The sequence below is a fragment of the Nerophis ophidion genome, unplaced genomic scaffold (assembly GCF_033978795.1).
Source record: "Nerophis ophidion isolate RoL-2023_Sa unplaced genomic scaffold, RoL_Noph_v1.0 HiC_scaffold_176, whole genome shotgun sequence".
NCBI lineage: Eukaryota > Metazoa > Chordata > Actinopteri > Syngnathiformes > Syngnathidae > Nerophis > Nerophis ophidion.
The window spans coordinates 67,118-95,000 of record NW_026907098.1 but is presented as its reverse complement, the minus strand read 5'-3'; the positions used below and the strand labels follow the sequence as shown (position 1 = coordinate 95,000).

At 37.4% G+C, this 27,883-nt stretch overlaps 1 protein-coding gene across 1 annotated transcript; it reads right to left on the bottom strand.

Moving 5' to 3' along the window:
- Positions 1–10,521: 10,521 nt before the first annotated feature.
- On the bottom strand, positions 10,522–27,571 carry LOC133547756 (CCN family member 4-like). The gene is made up of 5 exons (XM_061893307.1): positions 27,455–27,571; positions 21,623–21,926; positions 18,631–18,885; positions 14,667–14,860; positions 10,522–11,056 (listed from the first exon to the last, which is right to left on the bottom strand). The coding sequence occupies exons 1-5, from the start codon at positions 27,500–27,502 to the stop codon at positions 10,757–10,759; spliced, it is 1,101 nt and encodes a 366-aa protein (XP_061749291.1). The 5' UTR covers positions 27,503–27,571; the 3' UTR covers positions 10,522–10,756.
- Between the last annotated feature and the right edge of the window lie 312 nt (positions 27,572–27,883).

The following is a 27,883-nucleotide window of genomic DNA, read 5'->3' as shown; positions in this document are numbered from 1 at the left end:
GTTGAAATGATCCATTTTAAAAGCTACGGCAGTAGCATATAGCAGTTAGCATCCAGTGACCCACAATGCACTTCTGCCATGACCCTCCCACACCGAATTCTTATTGGTTGATGATGGCTGACGTGTGTTTGACGATTGCTGACATTTTCTTTGTCTCTTCCGCGAATGAGATAAATAATGTTATTTAATATTTTACGGTAATATGTTAATAATTTCACACATAAGTCGGTCCGGAGTATACGTCGCACCCCCGGCCAAACTATGAAAAAAACTGTGACTTATAATTCGAAAAATACGGTGTATATATATGTGTATATATATATATATATATGTATATAAAATGCAGTACGTTTGGACACCCCTGATTTAGATATTCAATTTGTTTATATTTAATTGTTTTATCTATAATATTTGTAGTAAAATAAAACAATTAATTGGTGCAAAATCACAAAACATTAGCAAAAACTGCTATTGGCTCTGATTTGAAGTTCTAAAGTCCTGTACACAATAACAAAAATGTCATCGTAAGAACTATCAATCTAATCACTGTAGTATCGACTGTATCGTTACTGTCGATATTTTTATTAACCAACCCACTCATTTACATTCAGAAGCCCTGTTTTTATCGACTAGCCTGGCTTTTTTTATCTTCTAACGGTGGTAAGTGCAGCATGTTTTTCTATCCCTTGTCTTTCGTCCTCCAGTGATAATGCTACTTGTAAAAAAAAAGTGTCGTAGTGAAGCCGCAACGACATAGTGAGGGACGACTGTATGAAATTTTGTCACCCGCCGCCCTCCTCCCGCCCCTCCACAGGTGCTGGCATGGATAGTCTTCGTTCTCGCGCTGTCCTACGTCAAGGTGATCATTGGTGTGATCCTGCGCGACAAGGGCCATGGCGCCCTGGCGTGGTGCAGCGCCGTGGTGCAGCTGGGCTCCCTGCTGGGTGCGGTGGTCATGTTCCCCCTGGTGAGTGTGCACAGCTTGTTCACGTCTGGCGACCCGTGCAACACCAGATGTCCGTGAAGCCGGCAAGCGCTTGGCGTCAAGGTCAGTTTGGAACATTTTATTTTCCCAGGCGGTTCCATGCTGGAATGAGCGTGAGTACCTAATGATTTGGGTGCCTTTTTCGAATGTAATGTAATATACCAGTGGTTCTCAACCTTTTGTCAGCGATGTACCCCCTGTGAACATTTTTTTTAAATTCAAGCACCCCCTAATCAGAGCAAAGCATTTTTTGGTTGAAAAAAAAAAGAGATAAAGTGTTAAGCTTGGTAAAAAGGATAGGACTCAGATGCAGAGTAGGGAACATTGACAGGCTTTTACTTTGATAACTTCCTTTCACCTCCAAAGTCAAGGAATTCAATATCTATATTAACCAAAAAAAAAAAAAACTAATCGGCGAAAAAGGTTTCATAAAAAAAGGAACAATTGAAAATCATTCCGAACGGAGGAAAACACAAAAGCAAAGACGAACCACAATTGTCGGCGTATATGCTGTAAAATGTATTAACAAAAAACGCTTCAACAGGAGGAAGAAACAACAGCTATGAAAAATTCTACACTATCTAATCTAATAAAGTTTTAACAAAAAATGTCACTCAAAAATTTGAGGAAAGAATGAAAAATAACTGATAACTTCGGCTGAATAAACGAAATAACCAAAATCACTGCTGAGGAGGAAAAAGGAAAACACAAAATAGTAACAAAGGGATTCAGGATCAAGGAACATAAGCACGAGACGAGGCAAGGTAAGGCAAGGCATGGACATAGAAATGGACGCTAGAGAACACGAATAAACGAAACAATCTGGCACAGAAAAAAGGGAGGAGTGGGCTCATACAGTAAGACACATGAGGGTAATAGGGAACAGGTGGAAACAATCAGGGAACAGGGATGATGTCAGACTGATGACACAAAAGGAAGGGCAAGTGACCTGAAAGAAGAGGAGAGTTACTTTTCAAACTAAAACATGCGAATCATAAGACAGAAAAAACCAAGACAAGACATCCCTCACCGCAGTGTGACATAACCGCAGTGTGACATAAAGAAGTAAAATACAGCACTATGTCATCAGTTCCTGATTCATTAAATTGTATAACAGTGCAAAATATTGCTCATTTGTAGTGGTCTTTCTTGAACTATTTGGGGAAAAAAAGATAGAAAAATAACTAAAAACTTGTTGAAAAATAAACAAGTGTACTGTAAATGTATATGTATATATATGTGTCTATATGTATGTACATATATACATGTATATATGTATTTGTATATAAATTTGTATATTTGTATGTATATGTGTATATATATGATGTGTATGTATAAACATATACATGTTTATATGTATGTATATGTGTATATATGTATACATGTGTATATATATATGTATGTGTATATACGTATGTATATGTGTATATATTTGTGTGCATACATATGTATATATTTATATGTATATGTGTGTATGTATATATATGTGTATATATACATATATGTGTGTATATGTGCATATATGTGTATATATATATGTATATGTGTATATATTTGTATGTATGTATATGTGTATGTATTTATATATACCATATTTCCTTGAATTGCCGCCGGGGTGCTAATTAATTTAAAACTTCTTCTCACTCGTGTATTTACCAAAGGCATGCCGTAAAAGTAAGCATGCGCTAATTATTTTAAAACGTCTTCTCACTACAGGCACTTACCAAAGGTATGCAGTAAAAATTTGAGTGTGATGTAAGCGTGGACCTTAAATTCTACTGAATAGCTCTTAATCTTCTTCCCTTTATGCAATTTCAAATTACCGGTATTGAACTCAGCCTCCTCCATTTTGAAAATGATGACAGGGGAAGTGTCACTCGTGACATTACGAGTATGACCAGGTATTAATACTATGCATGCGCTAATTATTTTGTGAAGCGAGTTTGACCCGGCAGTATATCAAGGCAGGCGCATACAATTTGCCCTGTGGCAATTAAAGCAAATACGGTATATATATATATATGTATATATATATACATATATATATATATATATATATATATATATATATACATACAGTAGTACTTCAACTTACAAGCTATTTTGGTTCTTTGACTAAGCTCTTAACTTAAAACACTTGCGTTTCAATTTCAAATATTAATTGCTGCTTTCTTCCCCAAAACATCACATCTTTAACGTCTCACATGCTTTTTAAAAAGAAAAAAACAACAATTTTTAAATTATAAATATTGTTCAATTTTTTTTAACTTAGTCCTAACAGCTAGAACAGTTGTATGAAGTAACATAATAATAATAATAATAATAAAAATGTACAGCATTTACCTTGGAGAGTAGACTTTTACGCTATATCTCTTTCTAGCTGCTGCTCCTTATTTTCATGGATAAATGTCCACCTTTTCAACGGACTACTCTTATCTCAAAACACTCTTAAGTTGAGGTACAATCCAAGCTATATTACTAACAGGCTTGTTGCGTCTCATGCGCCGTAAATTTGATGATGTCAGCGTCTTACCATGCGTTTGCATGGATGCAGGTGACAAAATGAAGCCCCATTTCCCTGCAGGACCTGAAACAGTCCGCCAAAGAAAACATGAGGCGTCACACTTGCTGATTTCAAAGGAAGCTTGCCCTTGGGGGCCATACTCTTGTTCCGCCACTAGGTTTCGCTGTTGTGCAGGGCAAACATTCAAGATGACATCAACGTGTGCTCATTCAAATCTTGTTTGGCCTTCATATTCTTCTATAAGATCCTTTTTTAAAAACATTAATTTGATTTTTAACATATACGCTCTATAAATATAAATCAACTCAACTCTTCTTTTTCTCTCCTTGTACAAGTAACCCACAACAGTAAGATATGGTAAATAATAAACTAGAAGAAAACAAACATGTATCAGTCAAATAAGTACAGCTTTATTCCAACCCAACTGCTGATGTTCTAGAACAACACTCAGCATATAAGTTGTTGTCTTATTTGGATTGCAAATCAGCTTGTATGTTTGTTCCCGCCATGGCCATAAAGGGCAACTGCACCCTTTTTATTTTTGTGTGTGTGTGCCTGCCTGCCAGACAAAAGCACACCCGTTTTTCTTATTTTTTATGCATTTTAAATTGTAAAGTTGGTCTCAGGCTGGACGGCTCATAATGTAGCTCATGGGAGTCTTCCATTTGTGGCCATAAAACACGCGAGAAATGCCTACAATACTCTATTTATATGTAGCGACCTGCATATTGACCAAGTATTAACCATTTGGTTACCAAAAGAGCTACTTTTAGCTACAAACTAGTCTGTGCAGCTGTTGACATACTGAGCGGCTGCACTATATATATATATATATACACACATACATACATATATGTATATATATACATATATGTGTGTGTATATATATGCATGTATATATATGTACACGTGTATATATATGTATGTGAGTATATGTTTATATGCATATATATGTTTATGTATATATGTAAATTTTTATATATATATGATATATGATTACATCGTATCATATGATGACTTCCACTTCTTCTATTGGTGAGTTTTGAGATGACTAAAAAGTCCATTAGGAGATCCTCATGGTCTATTGCAGTGTGGGAATATGAAGTTAGTGTTTGTTGTGGTTTTGGCTGAAGGGCCCATCTTCCTCCTCTGGTGTTTCCCTTCCCTCGCTGCGCTTCTCTCCTCTTCCAATTGTTGAAGACCTGCATGACAGAGTTGCTTCCTGTGAGGGCAATCTGAGGCAGAGCTTTTCAGCTGTGTATGCTGTATTCCACACCTCTTAAGAGTTGTTTTCAGTTGGTCCTTTTTATCTACGCTTTTGGCCTCCTGCAGCTCTCTGGCCATGATATATGTTGACTTTTGTATATCAAGAAAAATTTTGTAGCAAAAAAACCCCATAGTAGCTCACTGGTTAAGACCGCTAACTCTCACGCATTACTACTAGGTTCAAATCCATATCTTGGAGGGTCTAGTTTTTTGTTTCGCCTCTATCTTTGTTAAATGATTGCATTTGTATATGAGCAAAAATCATGTCTTGATGGAACCCAGGATACCTCAATGGTCAACACTGTGGGCTGCCAATACAGGTGTACTGGGTTTGAATCCCAATTGGTTTGATATGTAACTTAAGTCCAAAATATGTTCCACGTCAATCGTAGTTGACTGCGATAGATGTCACAATTCCATTAGCGAATGAGTCAGACTACACAGAATAGCTCAATGGTTAAGACTGATACCTCTCATCAATAAAACTGCGTTCAAAACCAAATCTTGGAATATATATATATTTTTTCACCTATTATGGTTAAATGATTGCATTTGTATATGAGCGAAAAACAGATAATAATGTCACTCAAGATTGCGCAAATGTTAAGACTGCTGCCTTTCACTCTGTAATACTGGGTTCAAATCCATAACCTGTTTTAACTAAATTTTTGTTTCACCTATCATAGTTTAATGTTTGCATTTGTATATTATAAAAAATCTGTACTTAACAAGACCCACGATAACTCAATGGTTAAGACTGCGACCTCTCATGCGGTACTACTGATTTCAAATCCGTAATCTGAATGCTCTTGTTTTGTGTTTCGCCTTGATCATAGTTCACTGATTACATTTGTATATGAGCGGAATCCAAATCTAAACGGGACCCAAGATAGCTCAATGGTCAATGCTGTGGGATCCTAATACAAGGGTACTAAGTTCAAATCCCATACAGGTACTCAGTAATTTGGCTGTATGGCGTCAAAACGACATACATTGTGGGCTTTTTCTTCTCCGCCACACAAAGTAATATTATGCGCTAGTTGATGAGTAACATATAGTTGAAAAATTAAGTAATCATATAAAGATAATAATAATCAAAAATAAATAGTCAATGATGCCACTTCAGGAGTTACCCGTAGGTGTGTATATACATATACTGTGTATATATATATGTGTATATATATATATATATATATATATATATATATATATATATATATATATATATATATATATATACATATATATATATATATATATATATATACATATATGTGTGTGTGTGTATCCCTGCGATAAGGTGGCGACTTGTCCAGGGTGTACACCACCTTCCGCCCAAATGCAGCTGCGATATGCTCCAGCTTCACCGAACGGGACAAGCGGTAGAAATTGGATGGATAGATATGTGTCTATATATATATATTAATGTGTGTGTATATATATGTATATACGTGTGCATATGTGTGTGTATATATATATATATATATATATATATATATATATATATGTGTGTATATATATAAATATATATATGTATGTGTGTGCGTGTGTTTCACCTATCATAGTTAAATCATTGCATTTGTATATGAAGAAAAATCACATTGCAAAAAAACTCGGGCCAACTAAATGGTTAAGACTGCTAACTCTCACGCAGTATTACTAGGTTCAAATCCCTTATTTGGAAGGTGTAGTTTTTTTTTTTCACCTATCATAGTTTAAAGATTGCGGTTGTATATAAACGAAAATAAAGTCTCCCTCGGACCCAGGATAGCATGTTTGTTAAGACTGCTTCCTCTCCCTCTGTATTACTGGGTTCAAATCCATAACTTGGAAGGTCTTGTTTTTTGTTTGACCTCTATCTTTGTTAAATGATTGCATTTGGACATGAGTGAAAGTCATGTCTTTATGGCACCCAGGATACCTCAATGGTCAACAATGTGGTCTGCCAATATAGGGGTAATGGGTTTGAATCCCAAGTGGTTTGATATGTAACTCAAGTTCAAAATTTTGTTCCATGAGCAAGACTGCAATCACAAAAATACTCAGAATAGCTCAATGGTTAAATCTGCTACCTCTCAGTCAGTCAAACTGGGTTCAAATCCATCACTTGGAATAACTATTTCTTATTTTCATCCATCATAGTTTAATAATTGCATTTGTATATGAGCAAAAATCATGTAATGACAGCCCTCAAGATAGCTCAATTGTAAGACTGCTGCCTGTCACTCTGTATTACTCGGTTCAAATCCATTACTTGGTAAACAAACTTTTTGTTTCACTTGTCATAGTTCAATGATTGCATTTGTATATTATGTAAAATCCAGTCTTGACAAGACCCAGGTTAGCTCAATGGTCAAGACTGCTGCCTACCACGCAGTACTACTGGGTTCAAATCCGTAACTTGCAAGTTCTTGGTTTTTGTTTCACCTCGATCATAGTTCACTGATTACATTTGTATATGAGCGAAAACCAAACCCGAGTGGGACCCAGGATAGCTCAATGGTCAACACGGTGAGCTCCGAAAGCAGGGATACTGAGTTCAAATCCCACACGGGGACTCAGTAATTTGTCTGTATGTCGTCAAAACGACATACATTGTGGGTTGTTTCTTCTCCCCCACACAGAGTAATGTTATGTGCTAGTTGTTAGAGTAACATATAGTTTAAAAAATAAGTCAACACTAAAGATAATAATAATCAAAAATAAATAGTCAATGACGCCACCTCAGGGGTTACCTGTGGGGGTGTGTGTGTGTGAGAGAATGAGTGTGTGCGAGTGAGTGTAATTCCTGAGGTGGGTGGGAATAGGAGTATAAAGTAAATAATAAAGAGCGTTGACCGATGAGCTCTCCTGGGTACAATAAAAAATAAAATAGGTTAATTGGATAAAAAAAAAAAGAGTTTATTAAATAATTATTTTAAACATTACATGGGAGAGGTGACACAGTCACAATATATGTCACCTTAAAGCCTCCTGCCTGTTTTGTAAACAGCATGTCAACCCAACCGGGATTCGAAACCATCACCGTTCAATCTGAGGCAACAGTCTTAACCACTGGGCTATCCTGGTTCTGGTGGAGAGAAGATTTTTTTTCATACAGAAATGTAATCGAGGACTCTTGGCTCAGTAAAGTATCATGGGGTACAACAAAATACCATCAACCAGCGTGGGGTTTGAACCCAGTACATTTCATTCCGGGTCAGCAGTTTTAACCCCTGGACTATCCTGGGTCTTGTGAAGAGTATATTTTTTTTCACACACAAATGTTATCAAGGACTCCTGGCTCAGTAAAGTGTTATGAGGTCAACCTGAGTGGGGTTTGAACCAAGCACCATACTTTTCCAAGTCAACAGTCTTAACCACTGACCCACTGAGCTATTCACATATGTATATGTGTATATATACATACATATATATATATATATATATATATATATATATATATATATATATATATGTATATATATATATATATATATATACGTGTATATATATATATATATGTATATATATATATATATATATATACGTGTATATATATGTGTGTGTATATATACACATATATATACATACATATACACATATATATGTATACATACATATGTGTATATGTATGTATATATGTATGTACATATATGTATATATATATATATCTAAAAATATGTATATAAATATATATTTATATGTAAATACATGTATATGTGTATATACATATATATTTGTGTATATATACGTACATATGTGTGTATATATGCGTATATATATATGTATATATACACATATATACATACATATACTGTATATACATATGTATGTATGTATATATATCTATGTATATACATATGTATATATATAGCTATGTATATATACGTATGTACATATATGTATGTGTATATATATGTAAAAATATGTATACATATGTATATATGTAAATACATATATATGTATATATACTGTAGAGATGCACGGTTTGCGGTCTCATCCGCAGAGTCCGCGGGTGCCCGCGAGTCGGGCGGTTGACATGACGAAAAAATGGATTTTAATTCGATTCGGGCGGGCGGCGGTTAAACCATCCGGAGACATTTAATATACATGGTTCTTGGATTGGTATCCTTTGCCATTCTAAAAGCCATTTAAGACCTGTGTCATAAAGCGAAGTAGTCAATAGGAAACGCTATTATTCTCTTGAATGACTGCCGGCAGTCACTGAGATATTAAATTTGAGTGCGTGCTATGAAGCCATTGGCTTTGTCACCCTCTACAACATGTACGATCTACTTGTCAGTCCAGCATCATGTTCTGTGTAGGTTCCGCGGCAACACGCACACGACTGCAAGGCATACTGGAAGACACAGAGTACACTAATGGTTGTGATATAAACAATTTTAACACTCTTAGTAATATGCGCCACGCTGTGAAGCCACACCAATTAAGAACGACAAACACATTTCGGGAGAACATCCTTACAGTAACACAACATAAACGCAACACAACAAATACCCATAATCCTTTGTATTCATGAAAATTCCTGACTATTTTATACACCCCAAACCCCCCACATATATATATACACATATATATATATATATATACACACATATATATATATATATACATACATATATATATGTCTATATATATAAAGTATATGTATATATACAGTATATGTGTATATATATGTGTGTGTGAATATATATATATATATATATATATATATATGGGCACTTAGAGTAGGTGGGTAAGTTGTCTTTCCCAAGGACACAATGTCACTGACTTGTACGTTGGGAGCGGGGATCAAATTTGGAAATCTTGAGTTGTTGGCACAGCAGCGCCACATCCAGACTCTAATCAGGCCGCACTAAAAACTTAATTTGTTTTTTCTTAAAGCAAGTCGAACGTGTGAGCGCTCTCAACCAATGAAGCAATGAAAAATGTGAAAACAATGATTTGAATTTATAGGAATACTGCATTTTTAAAAATATTGATGAGTTTGCTCACTGCAGGTGCTGCAAATTGGAAAAAGTTATTCCTGTTTTGTACCTTCAACCGAAAGGATAATCATCCATAGCATTCTTACGATTCTTAGTTTTTCTCCTCAAATTGATATTTCTAAGTTTTACAATATAACTAAAATGGTTCTTACTTACTAAACCGTCCCATGTGTGATGTGTGTATATATACACATCACACGAATGTTTTCATGCATATTTGTATATGCTATCAAGTTAGTGTTTTAGCATTAGCTGATATGCTAAGACGTTTACGAGTGTCTGTTAGTATTAACTTCCTTTAGTGAATTCACAAAATTTTCACCTCGGAGTTAATATAGCTGTTTGGAGTTCTAGCTTCCGGAACAACCGCCAACAACGCTCCATTTACATGCCTGACCCTCATATTAACCATTATCATAACAATAATGGCGCTAACACAGAGGAACTACTTTTTTTGGGGGCATAGTGTGTCATAGGTTACCACGGTGAGCCTAAAAGGAGTTTATTAAGTATTTTTAATTTTTTTTTAACATCTAGCACTACATGATAATTTAGCGTTTCACAACAGTCAGCTTCCAGATTCTAAAACTCGTAACTAATTTTTTCGTGTTTTTAGGCTGAAGAAGATGAGGTTCTGATCATCACTTGTTCCAAAGTAATAGTCTCCTGATTGTTGTTGGATACTAACAGTACTACTTTAAATGACAAATACTGTAAATATGTACCGAGTACTACGTGGTTTTACAACGCCGACAAAGGTTTTTGGTGGCATTTATTGAGAATTAAGACTATTTTTATAATAAATAAATGCAACATTTGAAGAATGCATGGCCATGTATTTGTATTAATATAATTTGCGAGTACTTCCAAGGGTTAAATGGTTTCCAATTGCGAGTGGAAATACATCTTCATTTACAGACTTTCCATGGAAAAAGGTGGATAGGAAAAGATGATGATGATAAGTAAATGAGGACTGCGGGAGGTCAGGGGTCAGTTCATGACCTCGGGGTATCCGTAGTAACTCTCCAGGTCAGCAAAGATGTCGTTGGGGTTCCTGCAGCTGAGGTTGCAGAAGCAGGCCTGGACCCACATCATCTTCCAGGTGAAGCCCGAGCCGTTGGGGCACAGGAAGTCCACGTCCACCGTCTTGGACTTGTAGGGGATGCAGCAGCGCTCATCCGTGCACATGCCACAGAACTTGGGTCGGTACTGCTTCCTGCTGGTGCAGCCTGAGATGGTCAGGTTGGATGCCTGCTCCTCGCGGTAAATGTTCACACACTTCTTGCCGGGCTGCACACAAACACCACACGTCTCCTGTTGATGCTCTCCAAATACCACAGCTGTTGCTTGCATCATCTTTCAATGTAACCCCTGACCTGCACATCGTTGTTTATATTACTCACATAATGTGGTCCACTTTAAATGATTATGTTAGCAATATAAACAGAATACAATGATTTGCAAATCCTTCTCAACCCATATTCAATTGAATGCACTACAAAGACAAGATATTTGATGTTCAAACTCATAAACTTTATTTTTTTTGCAAATAATAATTAACTTAGAATTTCATGGCTGCAACACGTGCCAAAGTAGTTGGGAAAGGGAATGTTCACCACTGTGTTACATCACCTTTTCTTTTAATAACACTCAATAAACGTTTGGGAACTGAGGAAACTAATTGTTGAAGCTTTGAATGTGGACTTCTTTCCCATTCTTGTTTTATGTAGAGCTTCAGTCGTTCAACAGTCCGGGGTCTCCGCTGTCGTATTTTACGCCTCCTAATGCGCCACACATTTTCGATGGGAGACAGGTCTGGACTGCAGGCAGGCCAGGAAAGTACCCACACTCTTTTTTTTTTACGAAGCCACGCTGTTGTAACACGTGGTGAATGTGGCTTGGCATTGTCTTGCTGAAATAAGCAGGGGCGTCCATGAAAAAGACGGCGCTTAAACGGCAGCATATGTTGCTCCAAAACCTGTATGTACCCTTCAGCATTAATGGTGCCTCCACAGATGTGTAAGTTACCCATGCCTTGGGCACTAATGCACCCCCATACCATCACAGATGCTGGCTTTTGAACTTTGCGTCGATAACAGTCTGGATGGTTCGCTTCCCCTTTGGTCCGGATGACATGATGTCGAATATTTCCAAAAACAATTTGAAATGTGAAGTCGCCAGACCACTTTTCCACTTTGCATCAGTCCATCTTAGATGATCTCAGGACCAGAGAAGCCGGTGGCATTTCTGGATGTTGTTGATAAATGGCTTTTGCTTTGCATACTAAAGCTTTAACTTGCACTTACAGATGTAGCGACGAACTGTATTTGGTGACATTGGCTTTCTGAAGTGTTCCTGAGCCCAAGCGGTGATATCCTTTAGAGATTGATGTCGGTTTTTAATACAGAGCTGTCTGAGGGATCGAAGGTCACGGTCATTCAATGTTGGTTTCCGGCCATGCCGCTTACATAGAGTGATTTCTCCAGATTCTCTGAACCTTTTGATGATATTATGGACCAGAGATGTTGAAATCCCTAAATTTCTTGCAATTGCAGTTTGAGAAACGTTGTTCTTAAACTGTTTGACTATTTGCTCACGCAGTTGTGGACAAAGGGGTGTACCTCACCCAAACCTTTCTTGTGAAAGACTGAGCATTCTTTGGGAAGCTGTTTTTATACCCAATCATGGCACTCACCTGTTCCCAATTAGCCTGCACACCTGTAGGATGTTCCAAATTTGTGTTTGATGTGCATTCCTCAACTTTATTAGTATTTTTTGCCCCCTTTCCCAACTTTTTCATCACGTGTTGCTGGCATCAAATTCTAAAGTTAATGATTATTTGCAAAATAAAAATGTTTATCAGTTTGAACATCAAATATCTTGTCTTTGTAGCATATTCAACTGAATATGGGTTGAAAAGGATTTGCAATTCATTGTATTCTGTTTATATTTACATCTAACAATTTCCCAACTCATGGAAACGGGGTTTGTGTTTATATATATATATATATATATATATATATATATATATATATATATATATATATAGCTATGTATATATACGTATGTATATATGTATGTGTATATATATGTAAGAATACGTATACATATGTATATATGTAAATACATATATATGTATATATATATATACATATATATGTGGGTATATATATATACACAAGTTTTGATTTTCCTGAAGGAACTCTCCTGAAGGAATCAATACATTTCTATCTATCTATATATACACAATATAAAGTGTATATATATATATATATATATATATATATATATAAAAGAGTTGAGTTTATACCAACAAGTTTATACCAACAAGTTCTATTTTGGTTTCATCTGACCACATGACATTCTCCCAATCCTCTGCTGTATCATCCATGTATCCATTTTGGTATAAACTCAACTCGCCGTGTTTGGAGGAAGAAGAATACTGAGTTGCATCCCAAGAACACCATACCTACTGTGAAGCATGGGGGTGGAAACATCATGCTTTGGGGCTGTTTTTCTGCTAAGGGGACAATTGATCCGTGTTAAGGAAAGAATGAATGGGGCCATGTATCGTGAGATTTGGAGCCAAAACCTCCTTCCATCAGTGAGCGCTTTGAATGGTTGACAAAATACATAACTTACAAATAAATAATTTAAAATTCATACAATCGTGAATTCCTAGATTTTTTTTTCACATTCTGTCTCTCACAGTTGAAGTGTACCTGTGATGAAAATTACAGACATCTGTCATCATTTTAAGTGGGCGAACTTGCACAATCGCTGGCTGACTAAATACTTTTTTGCCTCACTGTATATACACATATATATGTATATAAACACACATATATACATACACACATTTATATATGTATGTGTGTATATATATGTGTGTGTGTGTGTATGTATGTATGTATATACACACACACATTCATATGTATACAAATATGTGTATATATATATATATACGGGCTTCACGGTGGAAGAGGGGTTAGTGCGTCTGCCTCACAATATGAAGTTCCTGCAATCCTGGGTTCAAATCCAGGCTCGGGATCTTTCTGTGTGGAGTTTGCATGTTCTCCCCGTGAATGCGTGGGTTCCCTCCGGGTACTCCGGCTTCCTCCCACTTCCAAAAACATGCACCTGGGGATAGGTTGATTGGCAACACTAAATTGGCCCTAGTGTGTGAACGTGAGTGTGAATGTTGTCTGTCTATCTGTGTTGGCCCTGCGATGAAGTGGCGACTTGTCCAGGGTGTACCCCGCCTTCCGCCCGATTGTAGCTGAGATAGGCGCCAGCGCCCCCCGCGACCCCGAAAGGGAATAAGCGGTAGAAAATGGATGGATGGATGGATGGATATATATATACGCAGTATATGTGTGTGTGTATATGTATATATATTTATATGTGTATATGTATGTATATATATATTTGTGTGTGTGTGTGTGTGTATATACACACACATTAATACATGTGTGTGTATATATATATATATATATATACATACATATATATGTCTTAGATTATCCAGAGAATAGTGCTCGATACTGTGGTAGAGCGCAATATATATGTTTCATGAGGGTTCCCTCAACTATAGGAGATTATCTCCTGAAAACATCATGAAACAATTCTGTAGAGATGAAGTAGTCTTGTGATTTTTTTCCCCCACACATACATAAACACATATATACAGTATATACAGTATATATATATACACATACATACACACACTCATTTAAGTGACCTGCCACTTAATTTTTGTCATTTATTTGACCTGCAAAAGTCTGGAGATGATAAATCACCTTTTGGTTCCATGTGTTCTTCCAATGTAAAACCAGGCTTCCTAATATCTTTGTATTGGTGTGTTGTCATGGTTACAGCAAGAAAAAGAGCTGGATGGTACCTTGATGTGCTTGCTGATGTCCACCTCGCACGGCCTCAGGTTGCACAGCCGCGACTCCTTCACCGGCTCGCAGCGCTCGTTGGCGTTGGAGACCCTCAGCGACAGGCCGCGGCCGCAGGTCTTGGAGCACGGACTCCAGGAAGTGGTCTGGCTCACGCAGTTCTTGTGCCAGCTGCTCAGCTCAGCAGGGGGGGCTTTGAAGACCAGGAGAAGTTCAAGTGGGTGAAATGATTGTACAGAAAAGCAGCATGCTAACATTAACATGCTAACTCTTTTCAGCTTAATGTCCCAGAATCACATGCTAACAGGTCGCATGCTAACTTTTTTTCCCCCTATTTTGCAGCCGTACAACTCTCAATCATATAACTTGACACTTGCTAAGTGCTCTTATGCTAACCTTTTCTTAGCCAATTTGGCAATGTACAACTTAGAATCATATCACTTAGGACTAACACATGCTAACTGCTGGTATGCTAACTTTTTTTTAGCTAAGTTTGAACCTGTACAACTCAATCATCTAACTTGACACCTGCTAACTGTTAGCATGCTAAAGTTTGTAGCCCTTTTCAGCCAATTTTGCAGCTGTACAAAACAATCATATCACTTAGGACTGACACTTGCTAACTGTTAGCATGCTAAAGTTTCTAGGCAATTTTGCAGCCGTGCAACTCAGAATCATATCACATGGCACTTGACAGCTACTAACAGTTAGCATGCTGACTTGTTTTTAGCCAATGTTGTGTACACCTACAAAATTAGCTAAAAACAAAGAGTTAGCAACTTACATTTATATAACTTGGTACTTGACACCTTCTAACGGTCAGCATGCTACCTTAAGTATGCAAACTTTTTAGCCAATTTTGCAGCTGTACAACTCAGATTCATACGACTTGCTACTTGACTCCTGCTAACCGTTAGCAAGCTAACTTTTTTTAAAGTCAATTTTGCAGTCATACAACTCACATTCATATAACTTGCTACTTGACACCTACTAACTGTAAGCATTCTAACTTTTTTTAAAGTCTATTTTACAGTAATACAACTCCAAATCATAACTTGCTACTTGACATCTTGCAACTGCGAACATGCTAAAACATTTTGTTTGCCATATTGTAGGCATACAACAGAATCATATAATATGCCACTTGACACCTGGTAGCTGCTAGCATAATAACTCAAGTATGCAAACTTCTTTTTAACCAATGTTCAAGCTGTACAACTCAGAATCATAACTTGCTACTTGACTCCTGCTAGCATGCTAACTTTTTTTTTATAAGTCTATTTTGCAGTCATACAACTCCGAATTACATAACTTGCTACTTGACAACTGCAAACGTGCTAACTTTTTGTTTTTGGCCATATTGTAGGCGTACAACAGAATCATATAAATTGCTACTTGACACCTGCTAGCGTGCTAGCAGGTGCTAACTTTTTTTGCCAATTTTGCAGCTGTACAACACAGAATCATAACTTGCTACTTGTCTGCTGCTAGCATGCTAACTTTCATTAAAAGTCTATTTTGCAGTCATACAACTCCAAATCATATAACTTGCTACTTGACACCTGCTAACTTAAGCATGTAAACTCTTTTAGCCAATTTTGCAGCGGTACAACTCAGAATCTTAACTTGCTACTTGACTCATGCTCGCATGCTAACTTTGTTTTTTATAAAAGTCTATTTTGCAGTCATACAACTCCGAATCATATAACTTGCTGCTTGACACCTGCTAACTGCGAGCATGCTAACTTTTTTTTAGCCAATTTTGCGGCTGTAGAACTCCATATTATATAACTTGCTACTTGACACCTGCTAACTGCTAGCATGCTAACTTAAGCATGCAAACTTTTTTTTGCCAAATTTGCAGCTGTACAACTCCAAATCATACAACTTGACACCTGCTAACTGCGAGCATGCTAAACATTTTTTGCCAATTTTGCAGCTGTACAACTCATATAACTTGCCAACTGCTAGCATGCTAACTTAAGTATGCAAACTTTTTTAAGCCAATTTTGCAGCTGTACAACTCAAAACCATAACTTGCTACTTTTCTGCTGCTAGCAGGCTAACTTTAATTTAAAGTCTATGTGCAGTCATACAACTCCGAATCATATAACTTGCTGCTTGACACCTGCTAACTGCGAGCATGCTAACTTTTTTGTTGCCAATTTTGCGGCTGAAGAACTCCATATCATATAACTTGCTACTTGACACCTGCTAACTGCTAGCATGCTAACTTAAGCATGCAAACTTTTTTTTGCCAAATTTGCAGCTGTACAACTCCAAATCATACAACTTGACACCTGCTAACTGCGAGCATGCTAAACATTTTTTGCCAATTTTGCAGCTGTACAACTCATATAACTTGCCAACTGCTAGCATGCTAACTTAAGTATGCAAACTTTTTTAAGCCAATTTTGCAGCTGTACAACTCAAAACCATAACTTGCTACTTTTCTGCTGCTAGCAGGCTAACTTTAATTTAAAGTCTATGTGCAGTCATACAACTCCGAATCATATAACTTGCTACATGACACCTGCTAGCTGCGAGCATGCTAACTTTTTATCCGCCAATTTTGCAGCTGTACAACTCAGAAAAATAACTTGCTACTTCACTCCTGCTAGCATGTTAACTTTTTTTTTAGAAAATATATTTTGCAGTCATACAATTTCCGAATCATATAACTTGCTATTTGACACCTGCTAGCATGCTAACTTAAGTAAGCAAACTTTTAGCCAATTTTGCAGCTGTACAACTCCGAATCATACAACTTGACACCTGCTAATTGCGAGCATGCTAATTTTTTGGGGCCAATTTTGCAGCTGTACAACTTTGAATCATACAACTTCACACCTGCTAATTGCGAACATGCTATTTTTTTTTGCCAGTTTTGCAGCTGTACAACTTCGAATCATACAACTTGACACCTGCTAATTGCGAGCATGCTAAATGTTTTTAGCCAATTTTGCAGCTGTACAACTCCGAATCATACAACTTGACATCTGCTAATTGCGAGCATGCTAATTTTTTTTTTGCCAATTTTGCAGCTGTACAACTCTGAATATTACAACTTGACACCTGCTAATTGCGAGCATGCTAATTTTTTTTGCCAATTTTGCAGCTGTACAACTCCGAATCATACAACTTGACACTTGCTAATTGCGAACATGCTATTTTTTTTTGCCAGTTTTGCAGCTGTACAACTTCGAATCATACAACTTGACACCTGCTAATTGCGAGCATGCTAAATGTTTTTAGCCAATTTTGCAGCTGTACAACTCCGAATCATACAACTTGACATCTGCTAATTGCGAGCATGCTAATTTTTTTTTTGCCAATTTTGCAGCTGTACAACTCTGAATATTACAACTTGACACCTGCTAATTGCGAGCATGCTAATTTTTTTTGCCAATTTTGCAGCTGTACAACTCCGAATCATACAACTTGACACCTGCTAATTGCGAGCATGCTAAAAAAAAGTTTGCCAATTTTGCAGCTGTACAACTCAGAATCATATAACTTGCCAACTGCTAGCATGCTAACTTAAGTATGCAAACTCTTTTAGCCAATTTTGGAGCTGCATAACTCAGAATAATAACTCGCTACTTGACTCCTGCTAGCATGCTATTTTTTTTAAAGTCTATTTTGCAGTCATACAACTCTGAATCATATAACTTGCTACTTGACACCTGCTAACTGCGAGCATGCTAACTTTTTTTTAGCCAATTTTGCAGCTGTACAACTCCGAATCATAACTTGCTACTTGACTCCTGCTAGCATGCTAACTTTTCTTTTAAAATTCAATTTTGCGGTCCGAATCATATAACCTGCTACTTGACACCAGCTAACTGAGAGCATGCTAACTTTTTTTAGCCAACTTTGCAGCCCAACCTTGATGGCTTTGATGTAATGCTGCTTGCAGACACTAGGATTCATAAAGTCACGCCGTGGCGCCGTCTCTCCTACCATCTATGGCGTGTCGCGGCGCCGTCTTGCGCCCCCTCCTGGGCTCGTCGCAGATCCACTGCTCGCAGCACTGCCCGCGCACTTTGACCCGGCGGGGTCTCTGGCACCAGACGCGGGGCGGCCGCGACTCGGTGCAAAGCGGCACGCAGCCGATGGCGCCGTTGACGCACACGCACTGGTACTTGCAGCTGGGCTGGAAGCTCTTGCCGTTGCCGTAGATAACGCCATCGTGCTCGCAGCCCGTGCCCACCATGTCTATGTTTCGGTTAGAAAACACAAATAACCTTCATAAACATGACATGACTTGCATAAATAACAGTGTTTTAAAAAAATATGTAATGGCTGCAGTTCACTTAAAGGCCACATGAGGGTGCTCAACTAATAATTGACTATAGATCTCAATAGAACTCTTCAAAATGAAACAATAAGCACAGGCATTATTTAGCGAGGTGATAAATCCAAACACAACTACTAATAACAAAATACAGTCGTCTCTGGCCTGGTGAACACAATAAATCGAACATTTTCAATGTTTGTATATAAAAAAAATGTTTTCATGAACTTGTAAATGTATTTCTAAACATAATTAGAGCCTGAACATCCATCCATGTTCTACAGCTTATTAACTTTGGGGTTGCGGGGGGCACTCGTGCCCTTTTTAGCTTCAACCGGGCGGAAGGCGGTGTACACCCTGGACAAGTCGCCCCCTCATCGCAAGGCCATGAAACATGAAATCCAATCCACGCTATCTATATAGCACATTTAAACAACAAAATGTTTCCAAAGTGCTGCACAACAATATCAAAAACAATATTCAGATACTATGAGGTGGCGACTTGTCCAGGGTGTATGCCGCCTTCCGCCCGATTGTAGCTGAGATAGGCGCCAGCGACCCCATAAAAGGGAATAAGCAGTAGGAAATGGATGGATGGATGGATACCCTGAGCTCCACCAATGACTGAATAAAAACAAAAAATAAAATAAAAATACATAAAAAAAACAATATAAAATAACAGCCACAAGTAGCCTCGGGGAATCGTCACCCGGCCACTACAACACGGCCACGACATGAAATTCAGCGCATCCTGCATTGTCATTCCACAAAGACTCACCAATGTGGAGACGTGTTATTGACGAGGCAGGCTGTGAAGACAAAGTTCATGTCGCGGTGAAGATAGCACCAACATTAACCGCCATGTTGTTAGCATTGTTCATACTTTAAAGGCCTACTGAAATTAGATGTTCTTATTCAAACGGGGATAGCAGGTCCATTCTATGTGTCATACTTGATCATTTTGCCATATTGCCATGTTTTTGCTGAAAGGATTTAGTAGAGAACATCCACGATAAAGTTTGCAACTTTTGGTGCTGATAAAAAAGCCTTGCCTGTACCGGAAGTAGCAGACGATGTGTTCGTGACGTCACGGGTTGTGGAGCTCCTCACGTCTGAACATTGTTTACGATCATGGACACCAACAGCGAGAGCGATTCGGACCGAGAAAGCGACATTTTCCCCATTAATTTGAGCGTGAATGAAAGATTCGTGGATGAGGAAAATGAGAGTGAAGGACCAGAAAAAAAATTAAATAAAGACTATACAGTGGGAGCGATTCAGATGTTATTAAACAAATTTACTAGGATAATTCTGAAAAATCCTTTATCTGCTTATTGTGTTACTAGTGTTTTAGTGAGATTATATGGTTGTACCTGTACAACCTGAAGGTCGGCCCCACACCTTTCTTCTGCACCAGTCGACGGGTGGTGGCGATGCCCATCTCTTCCCTTCGCAAGGGACCCTCTTCGAAACACAATCTTTCGAAATGATCGCTGCATAATACACTGTACTTTGTGTGTGTGGTCCAATCCAACCCTGATCTCTTGACCGCTCTGTTCCATAGTAAAGCTTCACCGTCATCTTTCTGGAATGTAAACAATGAAACACCGGCTGTGTTTGTGTTGCTAAAAGGCGGCCGCAATACACCGCTTCCCACCTACAGCTTTCTTCTTTGACGTCTCCATTATTCATTGAACAAATTGCAAAAGATTCAGCAACACATCAGTCCATTATATTGTGGAATTATGCGATGAAAATTGACGACTTACAGCTGGGAACAGTGGTGGAACAAAATGTCCTCTACAATGCGTGATGTCACGCGCACTCGTCGTCATACTGCAACGTTTCAGCAGGATACTTCTGCGCAAAATTTAAAATTGTAATTTAGTAAACTAAAAAGGCCGTATCGGCATGTGTTGCAATGTTAATATTTCATCATTGATATATAAACTATCAGACTGCGTGGTCGCTAGTAGTGGCTTTCAGTAGGCCTTTAAACGCACACAGAAGTCGTGTTTACTATCTTTAGTGTTCGCCACAAATACTGCACGGTACCACTTAAATATATCATTAGGACTTCATTTACCACTTCATTTAAGTAAGCAAAAAAAAAAAAAAAGTAGCATTTATGCTTTGGATGTATTAATGTTATTTAAATTTGCGACGTAAAGGTGGTGAGAAAAATACATAAACATTCTGATACAAAACATGGAAATTGTACTACTATCAAATGTATTATTGAAAGAAATACTCTAAATATATTATGAAACCCCGATTTACAAACTTAATAGGTTCTTGAACATTGTTACATGCTTTCATATATGTGTATATATATATATATATATATATATATATACACACTGTATATACTTTGTGGTTTCCCTCTCTTCTCTATGTCTAAGTCCACAGCAATTCCCTCCTCCTTTCTTGGCAAAGAGAGGGTTGATGATTTGGGGTTCCACTTTATATTGATCATTAAAACTAGAAATATTATGTCGATATGACAACCAGACCTCCGCCAAGGCCAATGAAATGCTAGTGAGTTTGTGTGACACTCCAGAGGAAGTAGCCATGTTGTGAACTGACAAGCAAGACGTCCTTGGCGGAGGTAATGAAGGAGACAGTGTTAGAGTGGACGTCCCTTGGGTGGACACTTACATGCACAAACGCCCTTTTCGTACCTCGGCTTGTCCGAGCTGTAGTCGCAGTACAGCCCCTTGTGGTGGTCGCACGTGTCCGCCTCGTTGCACACCTCGCCCACCTGCCGGGCGCACGCCTTGCAGCAGTCGCAGCCGTCCGTCAGGAGGCTCACGCCTGGCGGGCAGGCGGGGGGCCGGGCGGGACACTGGCAGGGCCACTTGCAGTACTGGGTGCGGTTGTACGGCTCGGTGGATGGGACCGCCGGGGACAGCTGGGCCGCCGTGAAGGCCGGCGGCATGGCAGTGGAATTCTGGGAGTTGGCCTGTAATGAGGAAGGTGGAAAACTTGAAGCAAATACATTATACGTACCAATTATTTATATATATATGTATATATATATATATATATATATTTATGTAGGTGTGGGAAAAATCACAAGACTACTTCATCTCTACAGAACTGTTTCATGAGGGGTTTTAATGGAAGCATTCACATACAATGGTTTATATAGGGCACAGAGTGGGTGGGTACAAGCAGGCGTAGGGTGTGGTGATTGGCTCATGTGTTACCTAGGAGGTGTTTCCGTCTGTGGCGGCATGTTGAAATGATTTCACTGCGCTTGTTGAGGGATGATAGATCTGGATGATATATAATAAACAGTTTCTCTTTTAAGCATAGGTTGCATCTTTTGTTACCACTGTTGTAAGGTGTGCTGGATGCAAGAATTTGCCATGTTATTGAATGTTCAACATTATTGTCTTTGAGGTTCCAAATGTGTTTGCTGAGTTCTGTAGAATTCCGCAAAGTCTGGTTTCTATATATATATACACACACACGTGCATATATATATATATATATATATATATATATATATATATATATATATATACATATATATATACACACACACGCACACATATATGTGTGTGTGTATATATGTATACATACACATATATATATATACACACACATATATATATTGATATGTATATTTACACACTCGTATACACACATATATATATATAGAGACACACACGAGTGTGTATATATATATATATACACATACATATATATATACACACACACATATATATACATGTACACACACACGTGTATATATATATAAATGTATATATATACATATGTGTATATATATTGATATATACACACATGTATATACTTATATATACACCTGTATATACACACACATACATACTGTGGATATACATATATACACACACAAATATATATATACAGACACACGCATATATATCTATATATATATATATAAACACATATATATAGACACACACATATATATATGTACACACACCATATATATACATATTCACTACACACCCATATATAATATATATACATACACAAATATACATACATATATTTATATATATATACACACACAATGTATGTATATATATATATATATATATATATATATACACACATACAAAACACATATATAATTTATTTACACTAATATATACATATATAATATATATATATACACATATATATAAATGATAAATGGGTTGTACTTGTATTGCGCTTTTCTACCCACAAGGTACTCAAAGCGCTTTGACACTACTTCCACATTTACACATTCACACACTGATAGAGGGAGCTGCCATGCAAGACCCTAACCAGCACCTATCAGGAGCAAGGGTGAAGTGTCTTGCTCAGGACACAACGGACATGACGAGGTTGGCACTAGGTGGGGATCGAACCAGAGACCCTCAGGTTGCACACGGCCACTCTTTCACTGCGCCACGCCGTATATTATACATATACACACACATATATATCATATATGTGTGTGTATATCTATCTATATGTATGTGTGTGTGTGTATAAATACTTATATGTATATATATTGTGTGTGTATATATACTGTATATATACATACAGACATACATATATAAAATGTATTATGGCTACTTTATAGTATATTATGTAAACTATATATGCAATACATATCCATCATTTCTTGTGGCCCACCGTGTCATTTTATGCAACCTGCCACATCATTTATCGTGGCCCGCATCATCAATGTATGTTGAATACACCATCATTTAACGTGTCCCCCGTCGTTATTTAAGTAGCCCACCACACTATTTTATTGGGTCTGCCACATTATTTAACATCATTTAGACGGATCAAATGCAGAGGATAATCATTGGAAAGAAATGTAATACGGCCCACGTCATTATTTATGCAGCCCACAACATCATCTCATCATTAAGTGGCCCACCACATAATTGTATGCGGTCCACCACATTATTCAATTTAACCCGCATCATCATGTATTTACTTCTATACTACACCATCATTTAACGTGTTTCTTTTATTATTTAAGTGGCCCACCACACTATTTTATTGGGTCTGCCACATTATTTAATATTGCCTGCATCATCGTTTAACGTTGACTAACATCATTATTCAAGCGTCATCATTAGGTGGTCCACCACATTAACATTGCCTGCGTCATTATTCAATTTAACCTGCATCATCATTTATTGTGGCCCATGGCATTGTTTAATGTTGCTAGCAAAAATCATTTGACGTTCGTCATTTAATTTGAAAATGTTTTGACAGTATATGCAAATGTATCTACAGGGGCCTGAATACTTGCTAAAAAAAAGTAGCCCCAAAAAATGCCCGGTTGGCAAGGCTGACCCCTGCTGCTGCTTCTTCTTATTCTCTGGAAGACCAGAGAAGAAGCACGTTGCCATCTACTGTACGGAGTTGTAACCACAAGCTCCGTTCACAGTCAGTCCCGTTATAATGTGCTTATGAGCGAGGGCGAACAAGTTTATTCGTGGCGGGCCGAGTGTATGCCAGTGCATCACAACGTGAATAACAACTTACATAATATCCATTTGCGTGGAAGCGCTATGTTCTTTTAATGCCGCTTCATAATTGTTTTCTTGAAGAAAAAGTACAATATTTAGAAAATCATAATGCCGCTGAGATAGGCTCCAGCATCCCCCACGAACCCAAAAGGGACAAGCGGTAGAAAATGGATGAAAAAAATGGGAACACAATTCAATTTTAAAAATCCACATTACTAACAACATTAAAGCGTCATCAGAAAAAAAGAATTTACATCCGAATCCCGATGCTTATCCACTCCACTACTGAATCTGATTCTGCCATTCAAAACCCCATAGAGATAATTGCTCATTTAGCACCACTTACAACGCTGTCATCGTGCCAGATTAATCGTCATATTTATCAAAACCACGTACTATTTAAGTCTATATTCTCGCCGCACCTTTTGTTTAAAGATATAAAGTCTAGACAACATTGTTTTTTTCCAAGTTAATGCCCATTTATTGTGTTTTGTTTACTTCCTCCATTAATACCAAAGCGGCAGAGCAGTTTTGAATGGGCTTCATTTGCTGTATGACAGGGGTGTCCAAACTTTTTCAGAGCAAGCGGGGGCCATTTTCATCATTTTTATTTTAAAAACCAATACATGTATAAAAAATATACATTTAGCCCTCCACTCAGTTATGAACCCGGGGACCCTAAAGGGTTTTGGTCCAAAAAAATATTAAAAATGTGTCATTATTCAGTATTATAATTTGTATTATTATGCAAGTTTTAAATCTCTCGGTCAACAGAAAAAAAAAAAGAGGAAAAAACACAAAATATGCAATATTTTCACCCAATAACTTTTTTAGGAGGGAATATTTGAGATTATATAATGATTGGAGCCTGAATTTGGGATTTTGATTCATTATTATTTTTGAGCAATGACACTTAAAAACAAATCACACAAAAATAATTGGGGATCCAAAAGTGTCCTGCTCATTAAAGTGTTAAAAAATTAATTATTTATTATTAATTCCTCCTCTCTAAGGTTCTCGTAGTCATCATTGTCACTGACGTCCCACTGGGTGTGAGTTTTCCTTGCCCTTATGTGGGCCTACCGAGGATGTCGTGGTGGTTTGTGCAGCCCTTTGAGACACTAGTGATTTAGGGCTATATAAGTAAACATTGATTGATTGAATTATATATTTTTTTTACTGTTTACTTTTAGCACAATAATCTTATTTATTTATTTATTTGGTCTTGAAAAACAGAGGGTTTTTTTGGGTTGGTGCATTAATTGTAAGTGTATCCTGTGTTTTTTATGTTGATTTAATAATAATAAAAAATTCTTCTGCAGCATGGTCCCAATCGAGCCGCGGCCCGGTGGTTGGGGACCACTGCTTTAACTCAAATTTTGTCGTTTTGTTTTTTTATTTAATCACACCGGATTATTTATAGTAAATACAAATCTTTACACAACTCATAAAATATATATTTTTCATCTAATCACAAACCCACTTAAACTGCCCGTTTTGTTGTGTCTTTTATGCACACACTTAAATCTACTTGAAGGCTGCTTTATCTCTGTTAATTGGTTCCAGGACTGGAATTGAAGTATAAAATGGACAAGTCTATTTCTTATAGGCAGTGCATGACAACTTTCTAAATTGAGTGTTTAAGACAGGGGTGTCCAAACTTTTCCCACAGAGGGCCGCACACGGAAATATTTAAGCATGCGGGGGCCATTTTGATATTTTTCATTTTCAAACCATAATAAAATATATGGATTTTTTTTTTTTTAATCCTTAGGGCTCCTGGGGAGCATAGAGGGTCTCAGTCACTAAAATGTTAAAAATAAGTCAATTATTATTATTTCTTATTTAATGCTTATAGTAAATCTCTATATGAACTTGAGGTTGATATAAAGTCAAACAAATAAGGTTTTATGCCTTTTCTGTCAAAGACAACTTTGTTTTTTATAGTAAAACTGAAATATGCAGTATTTAGATGGATAGTACTTTATTGAGAGTTCCTTTATTTAGCAATTAAAGCCCTCAAAGATCAATAATGCAGGACACCATTGATTTTAATTATTTAATATTTTTGAGTAATCACAGTGAAAAGTTGAATAAAATCCTACTAAATATATTTGACATCAGAAAGGTTCCCCACTCATAAAGTGATGCATTTTTATTAGTTATTTTTTTTACTTTTAACACTTAAACTTCAAGATCAACTTCCGATATATCTGTCGATTTTAAGTTTGAACTATTATTTTGTTTGGTTTATGCTCTTTTGTCAAAACGATGTTTTATACGGCAACAACACAACATATGCAATATTTTTTCCACATAAAACATTTTAAAGTGATCATTTTTAAGTAATAATTCATTATAACATATATTTTTTTGTCCTTTTTATTTTTTAGTAATGGAATAAAAAGAAAATAAAGACAAAAGGAACAAAAAAAACTGCCTGCATGGCAGCTTTGTGTCAACATTGCCACTTTTTCTCATTAGATTTCACCTCATTCCACTTTCTTTAAATATTTTTATTTTTGCAATACCATCAATTTTACAATTTTTGCAGAATGTGTGGCGGGCCGGTAAATATTAGCTGCGGGCCACACTTTGGACACCCCTGTATTAAGACTAAAAAAAAAGGCCACAACATGACTGCATTGCAGTGATATGAAAAACTGAACCGGGGGCCAGAAAAGGCCGGGGGGCCCCCGCCGTGTCCCTGCCTGCAGTTTCCTGTCGCCCCCTGGACACAACTCATGATGGACGAGCGTTTAAATGAAGATTCTTTGACGTGTCGCTCACATAAAGAACTCCAATTACTCGCCGTGAGATGCAGTACACGAGATGGCCACACGGGGTCGCCAAAGACAGCCTGTAACAGGGCTGATCCTCAGTACTAGCAATCAATCATCGTGTGACGGATTATTACACTTTTATAAACAAACAACCGCATCAAAAGTTTTAAAATAAATTATTTTTCAGATATTCCCACCTGTTGAATCCCGACTGCGGTTAGAATCCACAAGAGGAGCCAACTCATCCCTGGTGCCAGCAGTCCACAGCCTCCTCCAGCATCTCAGCGCCAACTGCCAGCACCACAACTGCAGACCTGTTCTAAGTCCACCAGGACACGCCCCTTTTCTCTGGCCACCTCCTCCTCGCCTCCTAAAACTCCTCCCCCTGGAGTCCAAGGCACAGTAGTTCCAGACCCCAATTGTAACTATTTTCAACCTAAAAGTCATGAGTATTGATACTTGGCGCCATATTAGCAATATGCTAACTTTTTTTATGTTAGCATGCTAACGTTTTACACCGGTATATCAGCCTATTTTATTATGTTTATTAAATCTAAAATCATGGCTTTGATACTGTATACAAACTTTTCCAAAGTTATCATGCTAACATTTTATGCTAGTATTTT